The following is a 24,749-nucleotide window of genomic DNA, read 5'->3' on the forward strand; positions in this document are numbered from 1 at the left end:
AACTAGTCAATCGTCTTGATCGCCTTAATGTTTTCTCTTTCATTGACAACAATCGTACACGAGAGTTTATTGCTAATTGGATATGCTTGGCGATCTAATATTACTGTAAAATTGCAAGGGAAGTGGTCTTCGGTCGTTATTAATCAATCCTTATTAAGGATTTATTCGACTTTATAAGCGAGTAAATTCGATATTGGCACAAGTAGCGAATAACAAATAATAAATAGAAATAAGTTGATGAAAATTCTTAATGCTTAATCTTTGATTAAAGTGATCCCGTCTCGGATAGATTTGTTATACGAGAAATGACAAATCAGCGCTCCGAATGTACGCTCGATGTAATCGATACTTAAGTTAACAACTAATCTCGGCGAATAATAAGCTTATGTGTACCTCTACTAAACAGCTGGCAACCATTATTGGAGCCATATTGGATATTAGCTGAGCGAGGATTGATCAAGCGAAACTGCTTTTCACGCAATATTAGATTAATAAGAGAACCTCGGGTGATGGCTGAAGTCGGTATCACTCCCGACCTCGACTAGAACAACTTGGTCGCGCGCGTCAAGCAGTCTGCTTTTATAATCCATTTGAATAATGACGACAGCGAAAGCTCGACTGGATGAAGAGGCGTGAAACTCGTTGGGTCGGCTTCGCAGTCGCATGCGGCGGTCTTTGTCTAACTAGTGGAGTTATGCCAGCTATGCTGAACGTCACGGTTAGAGAGGTCGACGGGCATAAAGTCAGAAAAGTTATGCTGCGCTGGGCCGATTCTCCCCGCCATCGTGTGGAAGGACGACGTCGTCGACGATAGCCGAGAGGTCGACCGCGCCGGGAATGGATTATCGGGATTATTGGGAAATGGGACGACTAATCGTGGAAGCGGACGATCGATGTGCATCCAACATATTTGTGACTTTTGTACCCCCGGACGGATCAAGTGCGTCATAGGAGGCCTAAAAGCCTCGTAACCGCCAACACTTTTTCCAGCTGTGATATTTGCCACGTGGCTATCGGGCCACTTGGCTCGATAATGGCGAGCATACGTGGCCGTCACGTGCCAAGATGCAACGCGTGTTACGTTAGGTAGCCGAGCAAGAGAAATTATCAAAAATTATTCACAGAGGTAATAATTGTTCAACAATGAGATACAATGTTATCCCTTCGAATACGAGATGATTGGCGTAATATAAAAATTCGTACCTTTTGCATGAAGTTTAATAAACGTTCGTTTATGCTGAAATGATGATATAAATTACTACAGTCCCTTTAATTTCAATGGCATTTGAAAGTTTTTGAGAATGATTGACGGCCAAATATCATTACGATAAATCAAAAAAAAAAAAAAAAAAAAAAAAATTAAATTATATTACGCATGGCATTTGAAGAAATTCTCTTTAGAAATTGGAAGAATTTAGAATTTAGACGACTGGCTAAGTGAATGATTTTTCACTTTCACTATCAATATTAACCCAATGTTCGGCAATAAAACACAATTATAGCTTAAAATTTCCCTTCGATCAATGTCACAAATGAAATTGTCAAAAATTCGCGTTTTAACGCCGAAGATACATTCTCGCATATGGAACAATACGCATGAAAAGAATGCTCACATACTTTTTTTTTTGTATATTACAGATCCATTACCAGAGGTTTGCAGCAGCACCGTAGCGTCGAGCATCTCATCAGGCGCCAAAGCTTTACAAAGTTCGATACCATTAGCTCAGGGCTCCCTTTTACTGCTGCTGCTGTTCCATATTTACCAACTATTCTGCAGGTGTGGCTAGGGTAGAGGGTCTCCAAGCTGGCTCACCTGTTGCTGAAAGTAGAAAGAATTAAGTGGCTCTTTTGGACTCTTACCTTGCTCGCGGAATGATTGGACTTTCAAGGGCAAAGATTTACGATTTTACAGCAACCCCTTTCATTTCAGGGCAAATATTTGTTCGCTAATTGTCCCACTTTCATTATAGATTTAGAATTTTGCCGTCGAGCTAAGATTTTGAATCGATCTTAAGTAAATTTCACCCTAGTTGGCTCACTCTTTGAGCTCGCCACGACATCCCTACACAATAATTACCTATTTCTACAAAAATTCAATCATTTTGAATATCAAAATGGCTACGTACCAAAGGGGAAAGTAATGGATGTAGCATATAAAATGGACCGCCTGACAATGACAGTGATTAATTATATATAATTAATCATTGTATTTGCCTAGGGTTTTAATCGTTAGGATAATACTCATATTTAAGAAATTGCTATAACTTATTTTTACACAAGGAATCACGACGACTAATGTTGCATGAACTTCGTCGGTCCAGTGAAATGCATTGATGATGGATTAAAAATGAAAAAAAAAAAAAAAAAATATTGTGTACTCTTTCAGGGGCATAATAGGGTTATTAATATAATTTTATTGTTTAATGAAAGTGTGGTGTATGACGTGTAGCTTGAATTGAGCCTAACTCGTATAAAATGCCGCTACTAAGATAACTCGCTAAAAACAACAACGACATTTTAATTCCTAGAGATCAAACAAAATATCATATCGAGTAGGATAAAAATAAAAATAAACTCGTAAATTGAAAGGGGTGGCGAGATTCCCTTTTATTTTTACTAGGCAATCACTCGTTTGTTCTTCAACGTCGATTCAACAATCAGTCACTTTATTGAGCTTTCACCCCCCCCCCCCCCTTGAGCTTTCACCCCCCCCCCCAACCCAACCGTCCCTCACTCAACCACCCATCCTCCCACTTCACTACAATGTACAACACGTATATACTTATTATATCTTCTTATTCGCGAGTAATGAAGATGCCATTAGACTTTTTCGGCAGCGCGAAAAAGCAAAGTACAGTCATGGTCCTATAATTTTATTGTCAATTTATGCCAATTTATTTATTATGTATTACATTAATTTTCTCCAAATCTAATATAAATAGTACATGACTTTTATTAATTGGAAGAATGATGATAAACGATTACGGATCGCTGGCGTCAATTGGTGCACAACACATTAAATCAGTTGGAAGAGAAGCGCGAATAGATAGACCGATGAAGCCTAAATGTAATCAAGTGTCCCAATAATTCGATATATAGATGCTGATGGGTGCACATGCGCATCCGGTCATCTACATATTATCACGATTTCGCAAAGGTACGCGAGACAATGGGCTATGATAATACGAAAAACCGAGTAAAAGATGGCGGCTCATATTGCATACAGCAATATCAACTAAATCAACCACAACAACAATAACAACAACAAGAAGAAGAAGAAGAAGAACAACAACAACAATAACAATAACAACAACAAGAAAAAGAAGAAGAACAACAACAACCACAACAACAACAACAATGAAAACAACAACAACCAATTTGTAAAGAAAACGATACAATGATGGATGGCTTAGATACGGATAGAAATAGGGAAAGGACACTTGTGTGAACCGATCGTGTCCCGGAACACAAAAGGAGTACCCATAAATTCGGTTCTCAAGTGACACGAATCTTCCATTTGGTACATATCACCAGTAGATTTAAACAAATAAGAACAAATACATGTATATTCATACGTTTATTTGTTTTGTGCATATATAATAAATAAACATATTACAAGTGTGTGTATTTATACGGAGGAAATAGAGGGTTAAAGTAAGGGTAGGAGACGAATTGAGGAATGATAATGAAACCAAATTTTCGTATGGATAATAAAAAGGAAATATATTTTGAAAGATAGTGCGTCTAATATGTAACAGATGGCATGAGATAATGGATGCATGCAAAAGTTGAAAATGGAAAGGAAGTCGGTACGAGAATAAGGCATTGCACGGAATTCAATATTGAAGAAAAAGTAAAAGGAATATGAGGACATTTGAAAGCGAATGAAAGCATATGATCGGAATTTGGACATTTGTCTTATAAATTTTTTATCCTTTACAAATCAGCTAACAGATCAGATTAATAAATAACCGACGCAATCATCTATGCAATAATACATTTTTAATGCTAATGATATTAAAGTATTGGTTATTGATCATCAAGCCAAAAGTAAAAAATTATTATATTTATTTAATGAACATAATACTTTATTTATCGTTCTTCTCAATACTCTTATATATTGTTTATAATGCAATTGAAGTTTATATATATATATATATATATATATATATATATATATATATATCAAAATTTTGTTTTCTGAATAATTATAACAATATTATTTACACAAAATTTTATTATATATACAATTCACGTTGAACAGCGTATATTAATAACCATACAATGTGAATAAAGAAAAAAAAAACGTTATATACGAAGATGTCCAATTTTAGTCGAAAAAATGGGAAAAATTGGGTTAATTACCAACACGGAATTACGAAAGCTAATTATTAATGTGTAGAATAAAAGTATGCGCGAAATGCAATCGCATGATAAGCTGTACACAATATACATAAAAATACATATTATACAAGTAGAAACTATAAATACATTAAAATGTATACGTGCATATATACATTTGTGTATATATACATATGACGGACGAGAGAAGTAACTTCCTCGAGACCTTATATACTTGTGTACTTCATTATGAATTTTCAATGCATTTATGTTAAGATAAAGGGCAAAGCTCCTTGAGGTACTTAAGCCTCTCGTCTTATCTACATGTATATATATGAATGTAATCAGTATTTTCATTAACCTGCGTAAGCAGAAATTATTTTTTACGAGTAAATGCTAGTGGCTTAAAAACCTTAAAACTTTAAACGATAAGGGAAAGAATAAAAACATTTAATGATACATATTAATCATCCCAAAAGAGTTATTGTATAATGATGCGTTAAAATACCTTCGTTTAAAAATCATGTTGTCGAATTGGAAAAGGAAAGCTGCACGCGAGAAGTTCTTAACGAAGTTGAAAGATCCTCGAGGAGGTTCGACTTAGACACATTGGAGTTATTATGGAGAGAATAACGATAGTCTGGCATATAAAGAAATTGTTTTGAAGGTTTATTTTTGCGATAAAAGAAGATGGTAAACAATTTCAGAATTGAAAATACAAAAAAATTACTGAAAATTAAGATGGAATAGAGAAACAAGAAGAAAATAAAGAATTTTTCTGACCAAACTTAATACTCTAATTTGTCTTTTTATATTGAAACTATAATCCTGGAGATTTACACCGGTATATCTTAAATATCAAATATTTTGACAATTATTATTTGCCATATAAATTTGAAGGATATTTTCATTTCTTAACATAAAAATTACTATGAAAATCATAATAAATAGACGATCTTGAAGTGACAAAAAAAAAAAAAAAATTAATGAAAAGTAGATATTTTAGCATTTTTACATAAAATAAATGATGTAAATAAAAATTTAAAGAATATTTTCTATTATAAATTAGTATCAGTTATTATAAAATTATATACATATATAATTATTGTATATATTATATATTTACGTTAACAAATATTTTAACAACATACTATTTAAGAAATTTGAATATATATATAATTTTATTAAAAAGTAAAAATTAATATACTTGAAATGGTTAATTAAATGGAGCATAAATTGAAAATATGGATTGAGAAAGAAAATCACTAAAACATAAAATTAGAAAGAAAAATACAAAAACGTAATACAATAAAGGCAAAGGCTTTCTTGTAACACGATGGAAAAGGACCACCAAGGAAAAATTCCATATTCAATTCTTAAATTACTCTCTCAATTTTACTCTAATTTTTTATGAAATAATAATAATCATTTAATATGTTGAGAGAGTATAAATAAATTATATGCGCTAGATAATTTCTATTGAAAAAATCTTAACTAACCGTAACATAACCCTAATTATTTATTTTTAAATTTTATTACTATTATTGTACTATATAAAAGAATTATAATTATAATAAAAAAAGAAAAGAGCAATAACAGTACGATGATTTTATAAATGTTTGAATTGGAAAACTATAAAAATGTTCAACAATAAAGGTGAACCCATATTTATACGTTCTTTACCAATGTTAATCAAAAGTAATTATATTATAATTGCATTATTTTTTTAAACGAAATTATATAAATGTAATACATGTTAATATTATTGGTAATTGAAAAACTTTAATGAAAACTCAATACCAACGTCAATTAGTAAATTGAACTATTATTCTATTTTTGCAAATAGTAAATTTTACGGTGATGTGAATTTATTTGACAGGAAAGTATTATAATTTGATGAAAAATTATCTTGAATGAAAATTAAAATAAGTTTTAAATAAAATAAAATAAAATAAAATAAAATATGCTGCGTCAGTCGATCCTCTATACACTCATGAAAATACTTTAAACATATATGATTTATGAATTACTTTTGTGAACTGGAAATAATAATTTAAATGAAAATTAGTCTAAACGATGAGAGATATGCGTGAAATAAAAAAAAAAATTATAGTAAATACAGCTTACTATAAATAAAATAAAATCCTCTTCGTCTCTATATCAGTCTATATTTGTCTTTCTGTCACTTCTCTTCAATTGAACTAATCGATTACGCGTAAAAACATGCCATGTTGCTTTTCGCTTCACACTTTTAATGTTTATTCTAAATTTTTACAAATACACATCCACGCTTAAATTACGATTGCAAATATAATCTCGCAGTTGAACTAACTATAATTCAAGAATAATAATAATGAAAAGATGAATGAGTGAAATAGCAATGAAAAATATTGCGATCTTGAGGAAAAATAGACATTTTTAAATAAACGTGCTTATTGAAAAAAAAAAACCGATTTGAAAATTAAATAATGTAAAATATTTCAGTAATTAATATTTTATTTACTATAACTAAACGTATGGTGTTTTAATTAAGACAACTGATTAATAATATCAGCATATTCCACTGACGTATTATTGAAAAATAATAAAATTCCGCCAAGCACATAATAAATAATAATATTAGGATTACATATAAAGTAACATCGGATTAAAATAGTTTGCAAAATAAATAAGAATAGCGATGTAATAATTATAATAATAAATCTATAATTATTTTACTTATAAATGATACCGATTTTGAGTATATTTTAAATTTTATACACAAAATATTGCTTTATTTTTAATGAACTTGTCATATTAAGATTTTAGTTATAAAATGTTAAAACCCGTAATATCAGTATTAAGTTATTTTCCAAATTATTGCATATAATAAGAGAAAAATAGAAGAAATTAATAATAAAATAAAAAGTTTCTGAGAAAATTGAAAGATAAAAAATAAAAAAGAAATGTAATCAAATGGACAATACACGGAAATTTTTACAGTTAAATAAACAAATGAACAAATAATTTGTAGCTTCGAAATATTAAAGAAAACTTTTCTTAGCAAATTGCCTGCACAATCACATTATTTGCATCTACTTAAATTGTATGAGAATACAAAATATTAAAAAATTCGATATTCGATAATATAAAGTTGTATATATTATAATTATGACCAAAATTAATAATAATTGCAGTCTTCCTATATAGAACAGTTTTAATAAGAATTATAAAATAATATTTATTGTTAAATCACCATAAAAAAAAATAATACTATTATTCATTGTATAAATTTTGATTTAAATGTTGTATTTTTATATTAATAGCATTAATATTAGCATTAATTAGCGAAACAATTTTTTTTTTTTTTATAGTATTTGTTAGATCATTTTATTTGTTACGAGACGATACAATTGACAAAATACAATATAATGAGAATGATATTGATGCAGACGAATATTATTAGAGAATTTAATCTAACATCTTTAGAAATGTATCTAATTTAATCCTTTTAGTTTAAATATTTTTAATTGAAGTGAATAAGTAAATAGCGATGAAAAGGTTTTGAATAAATTATGTGTAATTCGAAAAAGATTCTTATTTAAAAATTTTTAAGTTTAGTGTAATAAATTTATATTACAAAGTATTTATTTATAATGCAAAATTATTAATTTAACACTAATATGAACGATTATCTAGAATTATTATTCTTATTACTCACTTGATTAGGTATTCCAAGAACTGAAAACTTAGTTTTTGAAATGAAATTATAAACATTTAATATTATAAACGGTCAGTAGATGTATTAATTATTATTGTGAAAGATTATGCATATACTTCTATTACTTTATTAAATGATTTTACAAGTGTTAAAGTGAAAAGTGATATATTTTTTTTAGAAAACATAGTAAAGAGGTAAAAATTCTCTACAGTTGAATTGTAGCCAAAGAATTATTTTACCATAAAAAAAAATAGCCAAAGAAGATAAAATTAATTTTTTTTATATTCTTAAATGTATTTATTACACGTATACATAAAAAAAAAAAAAAAAAAAAAAAAAAAAAAAAAAACAATCAAAACAATAAAAAAGATATTTATAGCGAAACTAATATGAAACAGATTACAAATGCTGATGTTACGACTACGCTTTTTATAAATATTATAATATTCACATAATTTTGTTATAATATAGAATAATTAAAAGCTTCGGTTAATTTATGTCATTGAAATATTCTTTAATATAAACAAATCGCACATTTGTATATATTAAGACCTAATATTCCTTTAATTTTTATCATTAAATTTTAGTAATAATTGTAAAGATTTATTTTAACGAATTAAGTAAAATTAGATTATGTTACGAAAAAAATATACATGCCATTGAAACGTATATTTATTATGGTAAAAGCTTTTTTCAATTTGAATTATTTAATTTGAATGGTGTACTCCTATTGTTCCTCGAAAATTTATAAGAAATAACCTAAGCCAAAATTGAGCTTATTGGATAAATCTAATTATAAAAGGTAAATAATCTAAATATCCTTCCAAAAAAAAAAAAAAAAAACAAAACAAAAAAAAAAATTAAATTTCAAAAAAGCAAATTTACCTAGTAAAAGAAATGGAACGGATATCGAGTGTCGTCACAGATATTCGTCATCGATGCTCAAATATTAATATATTCTCGTCTATATTTCTAATTTTAAATTAAATTATTAAAAGAATAAAAAAGTGAAAAATCTAGCTTTGCTCTTTTATACATATGAATCGCAAATAGACATGTCACACCAATGCATTCGTGATCATAAACAATCGATTATGTTTTATATTTATAATTTATAATTACTTTTATTACTAGACGATTGAGCAAAGTTGTATTATTTATTTAACAATTTGGTTGGTAAAACGGCGCTGATTATTGCACAAAATTTTTTACGTATATTTATTTGTAAACGAGACAAGTAATCTCAAATTAATCCATCATCATTTACAAATGTTATAATGTAATCAATAATTTTTTACAATTGACTAAGTACGGGTGAAATTTTTTTTTCATCGCCTACTTTTTTAAAAATGATATATTTGGAATATCGATAAGTTATTACATTATCTTTTATTGTATGGTGAACTAAGTTAAATTATTCCTTACATCATATATAAATAACCATGTTATGAATACGAAATGTAAAGTATATAAAATTATTTATTCGTTTATTTTTCTGCATGAATAATAATATTCGAGACGGACCTCCCACGAGCGAAATTTCAAATCGTAACACAGAATCAATCATGTTCTTCTTGAAGTTTCTAAATAAAAACTGCAGCGATATACATTATCATAATAATTCTAATAAAAAATATATTATAAAAATTATGTTACTTTATGAATATAGTTTAATAATATAATTGGTAATATAATTTTAGGTCATCGCGTACTTCTTCTGGCAAGGAGTACAATGATTGGATATTATAAAAATTATAAATTTACACGACATTATAAAATATTCTAACATACTCATAATTGTTGATAAATATGAATTTCACACTAAAAACTCAAAATATTATTCAATATTATCAATTATTTGCACTAAATTGTACTATAAAGTGTATTGCTTTTGTTAAATGTGCTGAAATATGAAAATTCTAAAGCACACAGTACAATGTGTTAGTGAAATTTATTTAGTGCAAAAAAAAAAAAAAAAAAAAAAAAAAAAAGATGAAGAAGAAATTTTATTGAATAATCAAAGCAGTTATTTTATATATAAAGCAAGCGAGTTGTGAATTAAACTAAGGAATTATAAAAAAAATTTCTCATTATTATATTTCGTTAAATATTTTACCGATATTTCTTTTATACTGAAATTTGAATAATTAAATTGACATTTTCAACGGTGATGTGAATTTTACAAATTATTTCAAACTCATCATAAAGATATAAAATTGTACAAAAATTCGCTACTCGCGCTAATGTTCGATATTGTGAATTGTCGTTATTGTTATTATTACGTAATGATACAGTCAATACCGACGAGTCGATGTAGAAAAAAGAAAAATCGACAAATCGTCGGAGTTACTCGATCGCTTACTTGCCCGTAATGTACCTCAATAATGTATATGATTTAATTTTGTGCGCATGAGAGTTTTCGTAATTTTTTTCCAACGAATATGTCTGTGAAACGTCAGAAATGAACGTCTTTAATTATGATTGTCGGAAATTAAGCAATTGTAAATCACTTAATTTTGTTATTTTAGTTTTAATAATTATTACGAATCGAACTGAAATTCGCAATTAATTATCTTTATGCGGAAACCTAATTGAGTCCCATTAATCACATTTGAAGATCAAATTACGATTTTAATTTGTCTCCCTTGTAATGGATATATTTTCAACTAATTAAGCGCAACTAATTTGAATTCAACTCGCAACGATTGCTATCACAAATGTTATAATAAGTAGAATAATTTTTACGTAAAGTTAGGAAAAAATGCGACGCTTATACATAATTGTTTCTATGATTTGAGATGAACCTTATATGGAAATAGAATAAAATATGCTAAGAATCTTAGAAAGAGGTCGTCTGCACTGCAATTTCCAATAATATTCCACTTGTTATCTTTGGTGTACTTGAGAATCGATTGACACAGCCTCAAAGACCCGCATGAAATCTACATTGTCACTACTGGATTCTGCCTCTCCCTCTCTCAGTATCTTCCACTTTAATCTAATTGTCTAACCTTTATTTATGAGGATACGATGAAATTATGGATTAAAGCTGTGTTTTCCTTGTGTTTACATTCTCAGAAACGAGGATATGTGAGACAACGAGAGCTCCGTCCCCTCCACTTATGCATACATATTCGTTCGCTATATTTTTGGAATAAGAGTAAGGCTGTCGGAAAAGTAAAATAGTCAAAGGACGAAAATGAGGTACATACATGAGGCAATAGTTTATAAATATATTTCGATATTTGTATAATGAATTTAAAAGAAAAAAAAAAGAAAAAAAAGATAGCGTGTTCGTGCCATAAATGTGTGTACATGCGTGTTTGTTAGTAGCGTTTTGATGAACCGAACAATATCATTATTACATTCAATAAAAATATTACTTCAATATACTTTGAAGTACTTTAAAGCAGAACTTTAATTATATTACTTACATGCTCTATTTCCTAAAAGAGACTAAATTACTAATTATCTTATTAGAAAAATTTGACTTTGCAGAAAATTTTTTTTCTCGTCAAAGATTGATTAATACTTAGATATGTTTAACTATTAATCTACAGGCAATAGAAATTTATAAAATAATATTTCTATTATCTTCTCAAATGCTACTAACCCTATATTACGTATAGAGAAATATTAGAACTACGATTAACATATTAACAAAATGATAATATAGAAGTAAATAAATATAAGAAATGCGTATGCAGTCTGTAAATAATATACAAGATAATTTGTATCATATACAAGCGAGGAATCGTAACATATTAGATTTCGTTCCCGAATCTATAAATTCTGATTTATTCGAGAAATGTTTGAACTTGGTGCAATTCAATCATGACAATCCTGATGATGAGGTGATGATTTTTTAACAGGCAAAGTCGGAATAATACACATCTCAATAGAGACTAATTTCTCCCGTATTCGATGAATGTTTTTCTGGATTTGCGTTATCAATGATCCTTCCGTTTTCCTCTTATGTTGCTCATTTTTTTCTCTCGTGGACAACTTAAAAATCCACATGAAAACGGAATAAGAAATAAAATAGTGCACCGAAGGATCGATATATATATATATATATATATATATATATATATATAAAGAAATGTAATGAGTTGTTTGAAATGCTAAAACAAGCTTTGATAAATAAATTTTACAATTATACATACGATTTTATTATACAACTTCGCGTAGAACTTATGAATACTCTTTTATGAATGAATATAGATGGACAATTATACGACGTCATTTTGTGTGAATAAACTTTTTGAAAAACAAAAAACTCTTCATCTTATCTAAAATTATATTTTTTGTTAATTAAAATTTTTATTTCTTTCCAAATTCCTCTCGTTTATGTGCTATTAAAGTTTTTGGAGTAAATATGATTATCGATACATTTATAATACAATTTTCTAAAAATAACAATTTATTCACTGCGTTTGTTCATTGAAGTTTTTTTATTTTTTGATAATTATGACAAAGTCCATATAGGGTAAAAAAATGTTTAAATTAAAAAATTATAATAATACAATCATATGAATAGGAATGGTATATATTTTTTAGTATATTATACAAAATGAAAAAAGAATAAAATATATCGAAATATTTATACCATCCATTGCTATAATTTAATTTACTTTCATTTATTTTACTAAATAAATATCTCATTAATATTGCAATATACATATTTGTTTAATATTTTATATTTCATTATTTACTTCTTATCAAATTCAGTTTGCAAAGTACTTTCATCAAATTCATAAGATTCATAATTTGTGAAAGAAAAAAATATTTCAATTTCAGCTAAAAGAATATATATATATATATATATATATTATATGGTAAAATTATAATGTTCATATGTGTCATAACTTTCCACGACAAATAATCGTAATTTAACGATATTATTATTTTCTAATATTATAAAAAAATTTTTGCGAAATATTCATATACATAAATAGTTTAATTACAGTTAAAAAGATTGTAATAATTAATTAATTAAATACCCTAGTTATTTTTACCACGGTGTCGTGATAATTTCAAATAATTATGAAAACATATGTAACATTGATGTACTGTAAGATTATTGAATGTAAGATCGGTCAAAAATTTCGATAAACAAACTCCAAAAGCTTTCAATACTCGAATCTTCAAGGCACTCCATATTAGTACTCGCAAGCACTCTTTATTTCATCACGGTAGCTCCGTCACCAACACTCGATTAATAAGATGAAAATATTGTAACATTATAATATGGAGCACTGTCTCTGTTAGCACGAATTTCTACCGGTCGGGACCATTTCGCGTCACGCATACCACGGTACAATACTTTTAGTCAATTATATTAATGAATTAATAATGTACGAATCGACTGCGATCTTTGTTGAGCTATACCAATGGAGTCGAATGGGAGACAATGAATAGATAGACGAAATGGAAAGTTAGGCATTCTTAATTACATGGAACAATTTTCAGTGTCTCTGTCCTTCGGGATATGCGTGCTCGCCGTACGTGCGTTCATGCGTGCGTTCATGCGTGCGTGCGTGCTTGCGTGCGTGCTTGCGTGCGTGCTGCAAACATCCTGCTTACGTAAGTGTTGTCATACCTGCTTGCAATATGGCCAATTGGCGCATAAAAACGTCGCACCGGCAGTTGATATCCAAGTTCAATGAGGTTAGCGTATGCCTTGTATGCATTAAGCCATGCGACTGCAATTTACACAGATAGATAGATAGATAGATAGAGAGAGAGAGAGAGAGAGAGAGAGAGAGAGAGAGAGAGGGAGAGAGAGGCTCGTAGATCGAGAACGACGACGACGACGACGACGACGACAACGACGACGACGACAACGACGACGACGACGACGACTGTGTTTAGATAGAGATAGGATGGGACACGAGGGACTTGCTTGCTTGTAAATCTACTGTGTATAAGACATTTTTCTGCCTCATCTGGTCTTACCACAAGCTTGTTTGCTTATGATACCGTGAGCTTGTGTATGAGCGCGAGTACGTATATTTGGTGGGCGCACACCCGCGCGCCTCACTTCTAAATCAAATATGATAATAGTAAAATTGAAACAAATGCAATTTCTATTGATTTGGACGAAGGGAATAATAGAGTAAGAACTTTACGAATGATTATTCCACTCCTCCAGTTCAAATTTTATATGCGCAATATTCTAATGAATATCACGCATTCTTAAAGTGGATAAAAAAAAGCAAACATCGGTTCTTCTTATTAATAAATTTTAAGTAGACTTTGAATATTATAAACACGAGTGCGTTCGTGCGTGCGTTCTTGCGTGCGTTCGTCCATGCGTGTGCGAGCTTGTGTAACTCCAAAATCATTATAAAAATTTTCATTTATATTTATTTTTTTAATACATTTCTCACATATGATTACATATTTTACATTACAAACTATTCTTAACATTTGATCTATGAAATATAAACTACCAAAATTTAATGCGACAAATTTAACTAAACGGAACACAGTAGAGCATACAGATCAATCATCTAATAAGATTAAATATAAGTAAATCAATATTATATTTTTTCAAAAATAACGTTAAACTAATAATAATATAAATTTTAATTTTATTTATTGCGAAACTTAATACATAATGTACAAATTAATACAATAATGTCATTAAATATCTCAATTTATTAGGCTTAAAGTCTGATAATTACGCTATCGATATTTTTGCTATTCACCATTCGATAATTATTTATATCCAGTGATTTACTACGTTATATTCTATCCTTATTTTTTTGTTTTGCTTTGTTGTTGTTTCGGTCTCATACCCATATCGAATTCGAATGCTAAATCTTTATAATAACGTCCGGTATCCACGATAATTAATGTGAATAAATAAAATAATAAAATAAAATAAAATAAATAAAAATATGAAAATAAAAATAATAATAATCGATAAAAGCGGAGAAATAGATGATCGATCAGGACAAAAATTAATATAAATTTCAAAAGAAAATCATTACGCTGGGACAATCGCTGAATGATAGTTTTATAACGAAAATGAAAAAAAAGAAAAACACTATAAGAATAATGGAAAGATTAATGTGCGATAATGTGTAGTGGAACATAAGAAAAATGGATATTATTGGAGTAAATTCAATTATTTAGATGCCGAACAAATTTGCCTTTTCGCACATCATGAACATTCAATGGAATTTAAATTGAAAAAGAAAACAAAACCAAGAGAGAGAGAGAGAGAGAGAGAGAGAGAGAGAGAAATACAATAAAAGTATGGGAAAATGAAAAGTGAAAATAAATTAATAATAAACTAAAATGGAGCATGCGTATACTGTATAAGGCAGATAAAAATTCTGAGAACCAATGAAAATTAAAAATCATACATATACAGAAGGCATTTATTTCTTCAATGTTCCCGTCGGTACGACCATTGTCTATACATACGTACAATGATTAATATGTAGAAATTGTTATTTTTGTGCTTGTAAACGATTTAAGCTTAGCTCTCTTTACTGAGCAAATAATTTGTAATAGTAAAATGTCGTTTCACATACGAGATTAATGCGAAAAAAAGTGGGCAAAAGATTAAAAAATTACTTCTACTTAACGAGCACATGATCGAGAGAGATTAAAAAACTAAATAATTAAACGAAGTTAAACAATCTTATTTGATTCTTGATATAAAAATGTGTGGATATGAATGTGTATGTATCGCGATTACTATATATTGATAATGAACAAAATAATAATAATAATTATAATTATTATTATTATTATTATAATTATTATTATTATTATTGTTGTTATTATTATTATTATTATTATTATTATTATTATTAAATAATGCAAGAATTAAGTAGAAGATATGATTGTGATCAGCTTTAAGACAAAGTGTGAAAATATAATTATGTAATTAATTATATATGCGTCTACATACGTATTATATATAATTTGGTGGTAGGCATTACCTTACTGCAATTGGTATGTGCATATAATTAAAAATACATGTATGCACATGATAAACTCAGCGTAATACGTTAAATGTTGTTAGGTTATACGTAAAAATATTATAATAGATGTTATAAAAACGTTGTATGTATAAATATAACGGGTGAAAATAAAATAAGAAAAACAAACCTATGCGTAAGAAATATTTCTGTAGTTACAAGAAAATAAAGAATTAAACAATCAAAGCTTTTCAATGATTATTTACCATCCTTGCCATCACTTATCCTCTGACATTATAATTTTTAATTAATTCCTTATATTTACAAATAAAATACCTTATCGCCACCATTACCTTATGAACAAGACGATTAATAAATGATTTTCTATGTGCATTAATCAATTTAGTTTTAACAAAGTTTTGTCAAGAGAACCGCATCTATTGGATACTTGAATAGATATATTATATCTTAATTAATTGCTTTTAATTTCTTAATTTAATTATTGAGTATTATAGAATAGATGTAATAAGCAACATACCGTTCAACATGCATATTCACTCGTATAAGGAAAAATTTTTTAATAAAAATTAACACTATTGTAGCACGACAAATTTCATCCAACTATACGTTTATCGCCAGCACGCAACGAAGTAACGGATTAACGGAAAATTTAATCCACTATTTGACTTGAAGCAACAATTAATTTTATTACTAGGCGAATTTATTTAAGTATACTAGTAACTAATTAACAGTATGGCCAGATCTGCCGGTTATAAGACAAGTTGAAAAGGAATTAGCTGAGAGTAGAAATTAACTTCAGCTTTACACGAGTTGTCATTAAGCAAAAGCAAAATTTACTCCCAATATTGTACAGTTATTTATTATCAGACAAGAAATAAAAAAATATTTACTATGATCATAGAAATTCTTTAACTTTCCAAAGTGCTGAAAATTATAAAATTGTATTTTCTCGTACACACCGATCGCCGAATACTTATCTGCAAACTATTACTCGGGACAAACGTCTAGTAGCCATTGTGAAAAAAAAAGATAAAGCAATAGAATAAAGATTATTTCAAGCAATATAAATTTACAACAACTACTCGAGCTTCCTTTCTTCATAAGGTACAAAATTATTCCTTACATTTATGACTCAAGTTTCTTTACTACACTATTACATTCGATATAACTATATATAACGTATTATATTGTTTTCAAAAACTATATGATTTTCATTATGTGTATTGAATTTATTTGGATTTAAAATTTCATATTAAATATTAAATAAGAATATTTAATCTACAATTATTTATCATTATATTATTTACATTATAAAACTTTTAGTTTTTACTTATTGTAATATATCGAAAATTTATTCATATAGTAGAATGTACGATAATCCTTAATACCAAATTTTTGCTAATTTTTCTTATATATTATCTAATAAAGTTTTTATGAATCCATTTAAGAAATATTCAAATATTTTCTTTGCCAATTTTCGCATTAAGTAGTATGTTTAAAATATAAATGTTTTATAATAAACAATATAAAATTATACGCTGTGGTACTATTTATCTCTTTTAATTTCATAATAATTCTGTACAAAAGATTTTATTACATTAAAAAAAAAAAAAGCAGATAAATTTTTTGCTGCACGAATGATAAAGATAAAAAACCAGCTTTTCTTTAGTTTATCAATAATATTATTTTCATAATAAATTAACTTATATTTGTAAATATCATTCTACATTATAGAAAAGCCATCTGGATTCTGTTCCTTAATTTAACTAAAATAATAAATCTTAGATATATAAATCTAATCGTCCCAATAAATATTATTATATATATAAAACTATTTAAGCATGCGTGTTGAATTCGTGTTAATAAGTAATAAATATATTAAATAGAAGTTTTTTAATATATCTTCGTCAATGTGCAATTTTTATGATATGAAGCTCAGTTAAAGGATTATGTAAGATGTTTTTTTAGAAATTATTATTATAAAATTATTTCAACACTAAATACTAATAATAAATTACAATATATTATGCTACAAGTACACAGATTCCTTCATTATTATAAATTTAATTTTATAATTTATATATATCAAGACTATACTTTATGATTACGAATAATATTCATATATATGTAAGAAAATATATGAAGGACAAAATTACAGTGACTACAGCACTTGTTGTAGTATAATATAATATTTGTTTAAATATCTATTTTTTACATTATGGTATTTTCCAATTATTACAAAGTACTAGTCGTTTATTTCTGAAAACTTGATGGATGTTAAATTATTAAATTGAAGAATAAATAAGCAAAAATAGCTAAAATAACAATATAAGGATTATTAAAAATTAATTTAATAATGGTTTGTTAAACTTTTATTTTTTAAATTACAAATTATAATTTGATTCTTGGTTTTAATCATTTTATTCGAGCTACTCGCTCTATTGTATCGAATTTTTTTTTTCCAGCTCAAGAAATAACATTTACATTTTATTTCACATAATAAATACATTTTCTACAATATCCTAGTTGAGCTCCTCAATCTTTTGCTCGTTACTTTAATTTTCATCTCTCCTCCTGAAAATCTGTAACCATTTATTAGCCGTCATTGGCACAAAAGTTAGAATTATTTCAAATGCTTCAAATATTTTAATCCATTTGGATTTTTATTATATTATATTAGTTTAAAATAATAATAATTATTAATATATATATTATCATATAAAATAAACAATACAAAAATAATTTGTGAGAGAATCAAAAAAATTTCAGTGTTTGTAGCAAATATTGTATTTTCATTTTAAATATATTTTTCGGTTTTTATTTTCTATTACATTTAGTATTTAAAATTCTTTAATTTTCCTATGCATTATTTTTCATTAAAAAATAATGAATTGCACATTTTATTCCGTCATATTTATGCAAATAATTGTCCTTAGTAACTTTCAGGCATTCAAAAACTATACTTTTAATTTTCCTTATATGATAACATTCATTGATATATTCATTCGTACTTTGCGAATCTTAAGCATTTATAAGATTGAAATAGACATATTTTAAATATTGTAAATAATGACCTGCACATTCTATTTAAAATATTAAACATCATTGCTTCTACGGTAGATCACCTTCCAAACTATTTAATAATTTTATCAGAAACATTAACAAAAACATAATCATAACCTATATTGAGTATTCCAATTATACCAAAATTTTTTAATATGATTAAATGGAATATTGTTTTATTTCATTTTCATAACAATTGATATATATCAATAATGATTAAATGTAAAATAGTAAGAGGATTCTGACAAATTTGCTATATTTTATAGACTACATATTATATTAATGAGTTTGATGTTCCTCTATAAAATCTTTGCTATATACAAGAATCTCAAATAAACAGTTTATAAACAGTTTTTTATAAAAATTATGACTTTAAAAGGTTGTTTTTGATATTTCTACATTTTTTAGTATAAATTGGAATTGAATGTTTCATAAAAATAAGTATGAAAGTTTTAATATTAATATAGAAGCTTTGACACTTCAAATAATAAGATTCTCCTTTTATTTTTATTTTTTTCTCATTTCTTATGATACACTAATATTTCTTTATCAAATAGTTTGCCAACCCAACAGTTCTACATTTTATTAATCAATTCTCACAAAATATTAAATCAATTTCGGAAACGAATTTCCAGGCTAAACTTTTTATCTACAGTCTCGATCGATTCCAATGAGAAAATGTTACCGTAATTGTTCGTTATTCATACTAGTATTTGTGCATTTGAATTTGTTCGGTTACAATGTTACATTCGTAAATTTTAAATTCTAAATTAATTAAATGCTGTTGTTGTATAATATTTTTTCTTTTTTTGTATAAATTTTTTGTAAACTTTTAAAAACAACTTTTTTTTTATTTTATTCAATCTTTCTTCAAAAATTGCTGCATTTTATACAAATTTCTGATTGATTATATAATTGAAATATTAAATAACCTTATTTACGTTATAATTTTTACAACAAAGATGGTAATATAACTTGACAATACAAATATATATTATCGTACAAGCATAAAATATATAATAAATATATTTCTTGTATTGTATTTATTTATTTTACCACTCCAGTAGAGAGTATTTTATTTTTATTTTTAATAACTTCATTATAAATGTATACCTTTATATATCTAATTATTACAAAATATATTTTGATTAATAAATTTTGTTTTTTCTTTTTATAATTAATATTGTATATTTTACAATGTCATTTGTTTAATAATGTCTGGGTTTTTCAATTTTTAAATCAAATCAATTTAAACTACGTATAATATTAAATTTCATATAATTACTATAATACATTGAATATTTAATACACAATATCTATTGAATTTATAATCAGCTAAACATTAGCCTTTTTTCTCAATCCGGATTTATAGATTTCAATTATATAAGATTAAATAACTTTATATTAGGGATGCCAAAATTAAAGGCAATTTTTGCGTAAATTGATTGAAAAACTTTAATCATCAACTACGCTAAGAATTTCACATTATTCGTATTTTTATATATTGAATTGGTTTCGTTAATATGAAGAATAATTGCGTATATTATATAGCTTTTAATAAAGCTTTTAATTATTATTTTTATTCAAATAATAGTTAATGAAGCAATTTTAGATTTTTAAAAACATTTCGTTCTTACAAAATCATACCAGTTTTATAATTATTAGTATTTATCCTTTAATTATAAATTTAATTTCAAGGAATATTATTGTCATTATATAATTGTACTCGGATTTATGTAATATAAAAACATCGGATTACATTGTATTTAAATATTCAATTTTGTGAATATAAAATATTATTGATCTGATTTTTAATGATTGTTTAACTATTTTTCTTTTCTAATCTTTAGAAACAGTGTGATATTTGCTACCAAAAACAATAATAGCAACATCAATAATAATAATAATAATAATAATAATAATAATAATAATAAAAACAATATCTATAATTATAAAAAAAAATAACTATCTAATAATTTAACATTGCTTAACTATTAATGATCACTACTAACTATTTATAAATTCATGTTACTCATAAAATTCATATACATAACTCGGTATGCTTATAATAAACAATAATAAAATTTCAATAAAACTTATATTAATTTAGATATTTTATAAAGCTTTTTATAAAATGACATTTAATATAATAATATTTTCAATATCTTTCTTCGTTAAATTTTCAATTCAATACCTAATATCTTATAATTTACTTATTTATTATGAAAGGACGGATTGGTCTTTTTATTTTATAATTTCTACATCATATAGTGCAATGTTTGATAACAAATAGAATATTTAGTTGTAAAATTTTAACGAATCGAATTGAAATAATCTTCATTCAATCTACTCAATTGTGCATGATTGATTTGACAGTCCGAAATGAAAATGTAAATTTTTTTAAATGTAATTCAACAGTGCGATATCCCATTATGACCACACGTGGGTCAAAAGACTATAGTATAATCGATAAAGTGCTTAAAAATAAATTTTGATCTGTCGATATCTAAAATATCTATACGTGAAGTGAATGTAGATTGGATTAACCAAGATTTAGCACGCGATCTTGAAACTAATCATTATAGGAAATTATGATTTTGGAGTTTCTGAGGAAAATGAGTTTTGTCAAATTGTAGTTATCATATTTCATTCAAAACATAATTATAATGAATACACATAAATTGATTACATAGTTGGCTGAAATTTTGTCAGTGCTTTCATTGATGGGCTCATTTTATTATTTGTAATTTATACAAATGATAAATAATGACAAGTGAACAAAATGTAAGTGGTAATAATATCATTAAATTCATATAAAATTGATAAGTTTTAAATTTACAATATAGAAAGGTGTCCCATATAAATGTAAACAAAAGAAACATTTCAAATAAATTAATTGTAATTAATTAATTAAATAATTAATAATTAATCTTTCTTATAAGTAACTTGATCGAACATCGATCCTTTTTCTATCAAATCTTTCTTATAAGTAACTTGATCGAACATCGATCCTTTTTCTTCTATATTTGAATGTATATTTAACATCATTAACTGTTGTATTGTTGTATTTAACATCAACTGTTGTATTGTTTTTTTCTTTTTCGATTCTAATAAATTTTAATAATGATTAATTTATATATGAACTAAAATTAAATATTACAATTTTTAATCTGTTTAATTTGAATAAAAATTCATAGAAATTAACCATTAACGGTAGATGAGATATTGATCATAATAGTCATTTATACGAATTATTATCATATTTATAATAATGTATAGTTTTTACAAATATATTTAGACAATTGAGGTAGATTAAATTAAATTTTATTTCGCCAGTAACTGAAATTATAATTAGGTAATGAGATTGTAGTTACCTTAGAATTTCATATGGTAGAGAACTCACAAGAAAACATTGAATTGCAACATAAACTCGACATGAACCGATAATTACGACGATATATAATAACATCTCGCCACACCATTATACATATACATCAATTCTAATACATAATTGAATTTTAAACATAACATTTTATAAATTTAATTTCATCTTTCAACATACGAAATAAAGATACTTTATAAATTTATACATTTCATGAAGTTAGTAATCCATCAATCGATCCACAAGTACACCGAGAATAAGATATTACGTCAATAACGTATAATGTAATGTAATAAACGCGCTAAAGGATTTAATGTTTGCATTTCTTTATAGAGTTTATTATCTTAAATTATACTATTACAAAGTTTCCACTCCATAATATAAATGAAGTCCAAGTCATTAGCTGAGCAGGTATTTTTCACTAATTCAAATTAGCATACTAATCGTAAGTATGTTGTGAGGCGAGGAGAAGGTAAAATATTTCAGATACTATAAGAAATAGTAGGTTTTATGTCACCTTCTTTTCTTTTTTCTTTCTTTTTGTTTTTTTCTTTTTTTTTTTTATCACTGTTGCATATCATCATTCATTATTAGAATATTAATAGTTTTAAAAAAGTAGTAAGAATAATATCAGTCGTATGTTATCAAAGTAGAAAACGAAAGAGGTGAGAATTCTTATAAAGATCGATTCAAGTACTTTTGTAGAAAAGAATTTATATCATTTAAATGTTATATTAGAAAAAATTTTTTAGCTAAATAAAATATGTTTCCGACAAAAATTAATAACAACGATATAATGTAAATGTTTGTGAAACACTCCAGTGAAAATATTGAGACAAGTGTATAAAAATTATAGAAACGTAATTTAGCCAATTTTGTAGAAACATCGACATACCTTGTAGATATTCTACACAAATATAAGGGAATAAATATAGCACGAAATATTAAGCGAGATAGAATTATATTTGCTTACTTTAAAAAAAAAAAAAAAACATAAAGGTCATGTAAAAGAAATTTTTTTACACCATTTCTGTATTTACTATAATTTTTTTAAAAAAAAAATTTATATATAAGAAGAAATTGAGAAAATTATCATATTATCCTGTATGATGAGTATGTTAATAAAAATGTACAATGAAAAAGCAAGTTGTGCGAATGCTCATTTCTTATTGGATGTTCATTGTATGTTCATTGTACATTTTTAATATTCCTACAATCAACTTAGATTCATTCATTAAAAATTCTAAAAATTGGAAAAAGCAAAATTAAGAAATAAGTTAAAATTAACATAATATAAAAGCATTAATGGAAACATGATTGAAAGGTAATAAATTTGATGAAGCGCTTGTGATTCTGAGATATAAAAAGGAAAAAAGCAAAGAAAGGAAATGATAGCAAGAAAATAAAGAAAAAAAAAAAAAAAAAAGACAGTCGCAAAGGTTGAGAATTTTCCTTAGATGGAATAAGATCATTAGTCAATGCTACTGAAAAATACTCGCTAGAGTGCTCAAAAAACGAAAAAAGTCAATCTCAGCAAAGATGCATTAGCTTTTCCATATAATATGACAGAAGAAACGTATGTTGATAAAAATAGGAATTGCCAGTGATAAAATTCATGAGAAAGAGGACCGGATAGATACTATATCGAACTGGAACAAAAAATAATATATTTTTATAGTGAATAATTTATATTTGATTTACTTTTTACAGGACGAGAATCGAATTTCGGAATATAAGATACAAACTTAAATCATATTTGCTTGAAATGAAAATGCAATATCGCGTTTCAAATGCAGAATATACATGGTTTTTATTAATTTATTGCATTCTTAGTTTAATCGAGTTAATATTTACTTAACTTTTTAGAAAAACATAATTTATTTTAGTGTTATAATTAGTTTAGAGTTTATAAATAAAAAATATAAAATATACAAATGCTTCAGGATTTTATTAAATAATAATAAAAAAAAAAATTTGAGTCACCTCAATAACTTTCGTCGATTTACTTTTATTAACATTAATAAATATTAATAATTATAATATTAACAATTATTTTCATTAATAAAACTTCATTTTCATCTTAAAAATCGGTAAATATCGAATTTTAGCACGTTACTAGTAAAGTTTATTAATTTAATAATATATAATGAATATAATTAAATTTATATAATTAAATTAAATTAAAATAATAATAATTAGCTAAACTAATGAAAATTAATATATTATAATGAAAGATAAAAAAAAAAAGTATAGATATTTTGTACTATAAAGAACAAAGTAATTATTTAAAATAAGATAAGCT

General features: G+C 26.1%; 1 protein-coding gene across 1 annotated transcript in view; it reads left to right on the plus strand.

Annotated features, from left to right (window-relative positions):
• Positions 1–1,787, plus strand: part of AChE-2 (acetylcholinesterase 2) — a 130,295-nt gene extending 128,508 nt beyond the window's left edge. The window contains exon 6 of the mRNA XM_011500217.1: positions 1,639–1,787. Within this exon, the coding sequence (XP_011498519.1) occupies positions 1,639–1,787 (149 nt within the window). The remainder of the gene's footprint in view (positions 1–1,638) is intronic.
• Positions 1,788–24,749: the final 22,962 nt, after the last annotated feature.

Source organism: Ceratosolen solmsi, unplaced genomic scaffold (genome assembly GCF_000503995.2).
Source record: "Ceratosolen solmsi marchali unplaced genomic scaffold, CerSol_1.0 scaffold41, whole genome shotgun sequence".
Lineage (NCBI taxonomy): Eukaryota > Metazoa > Arthropoda > Insecta > Hymenoptera > Agaonidae > Ceratosolen > Ceratosolen solmsi.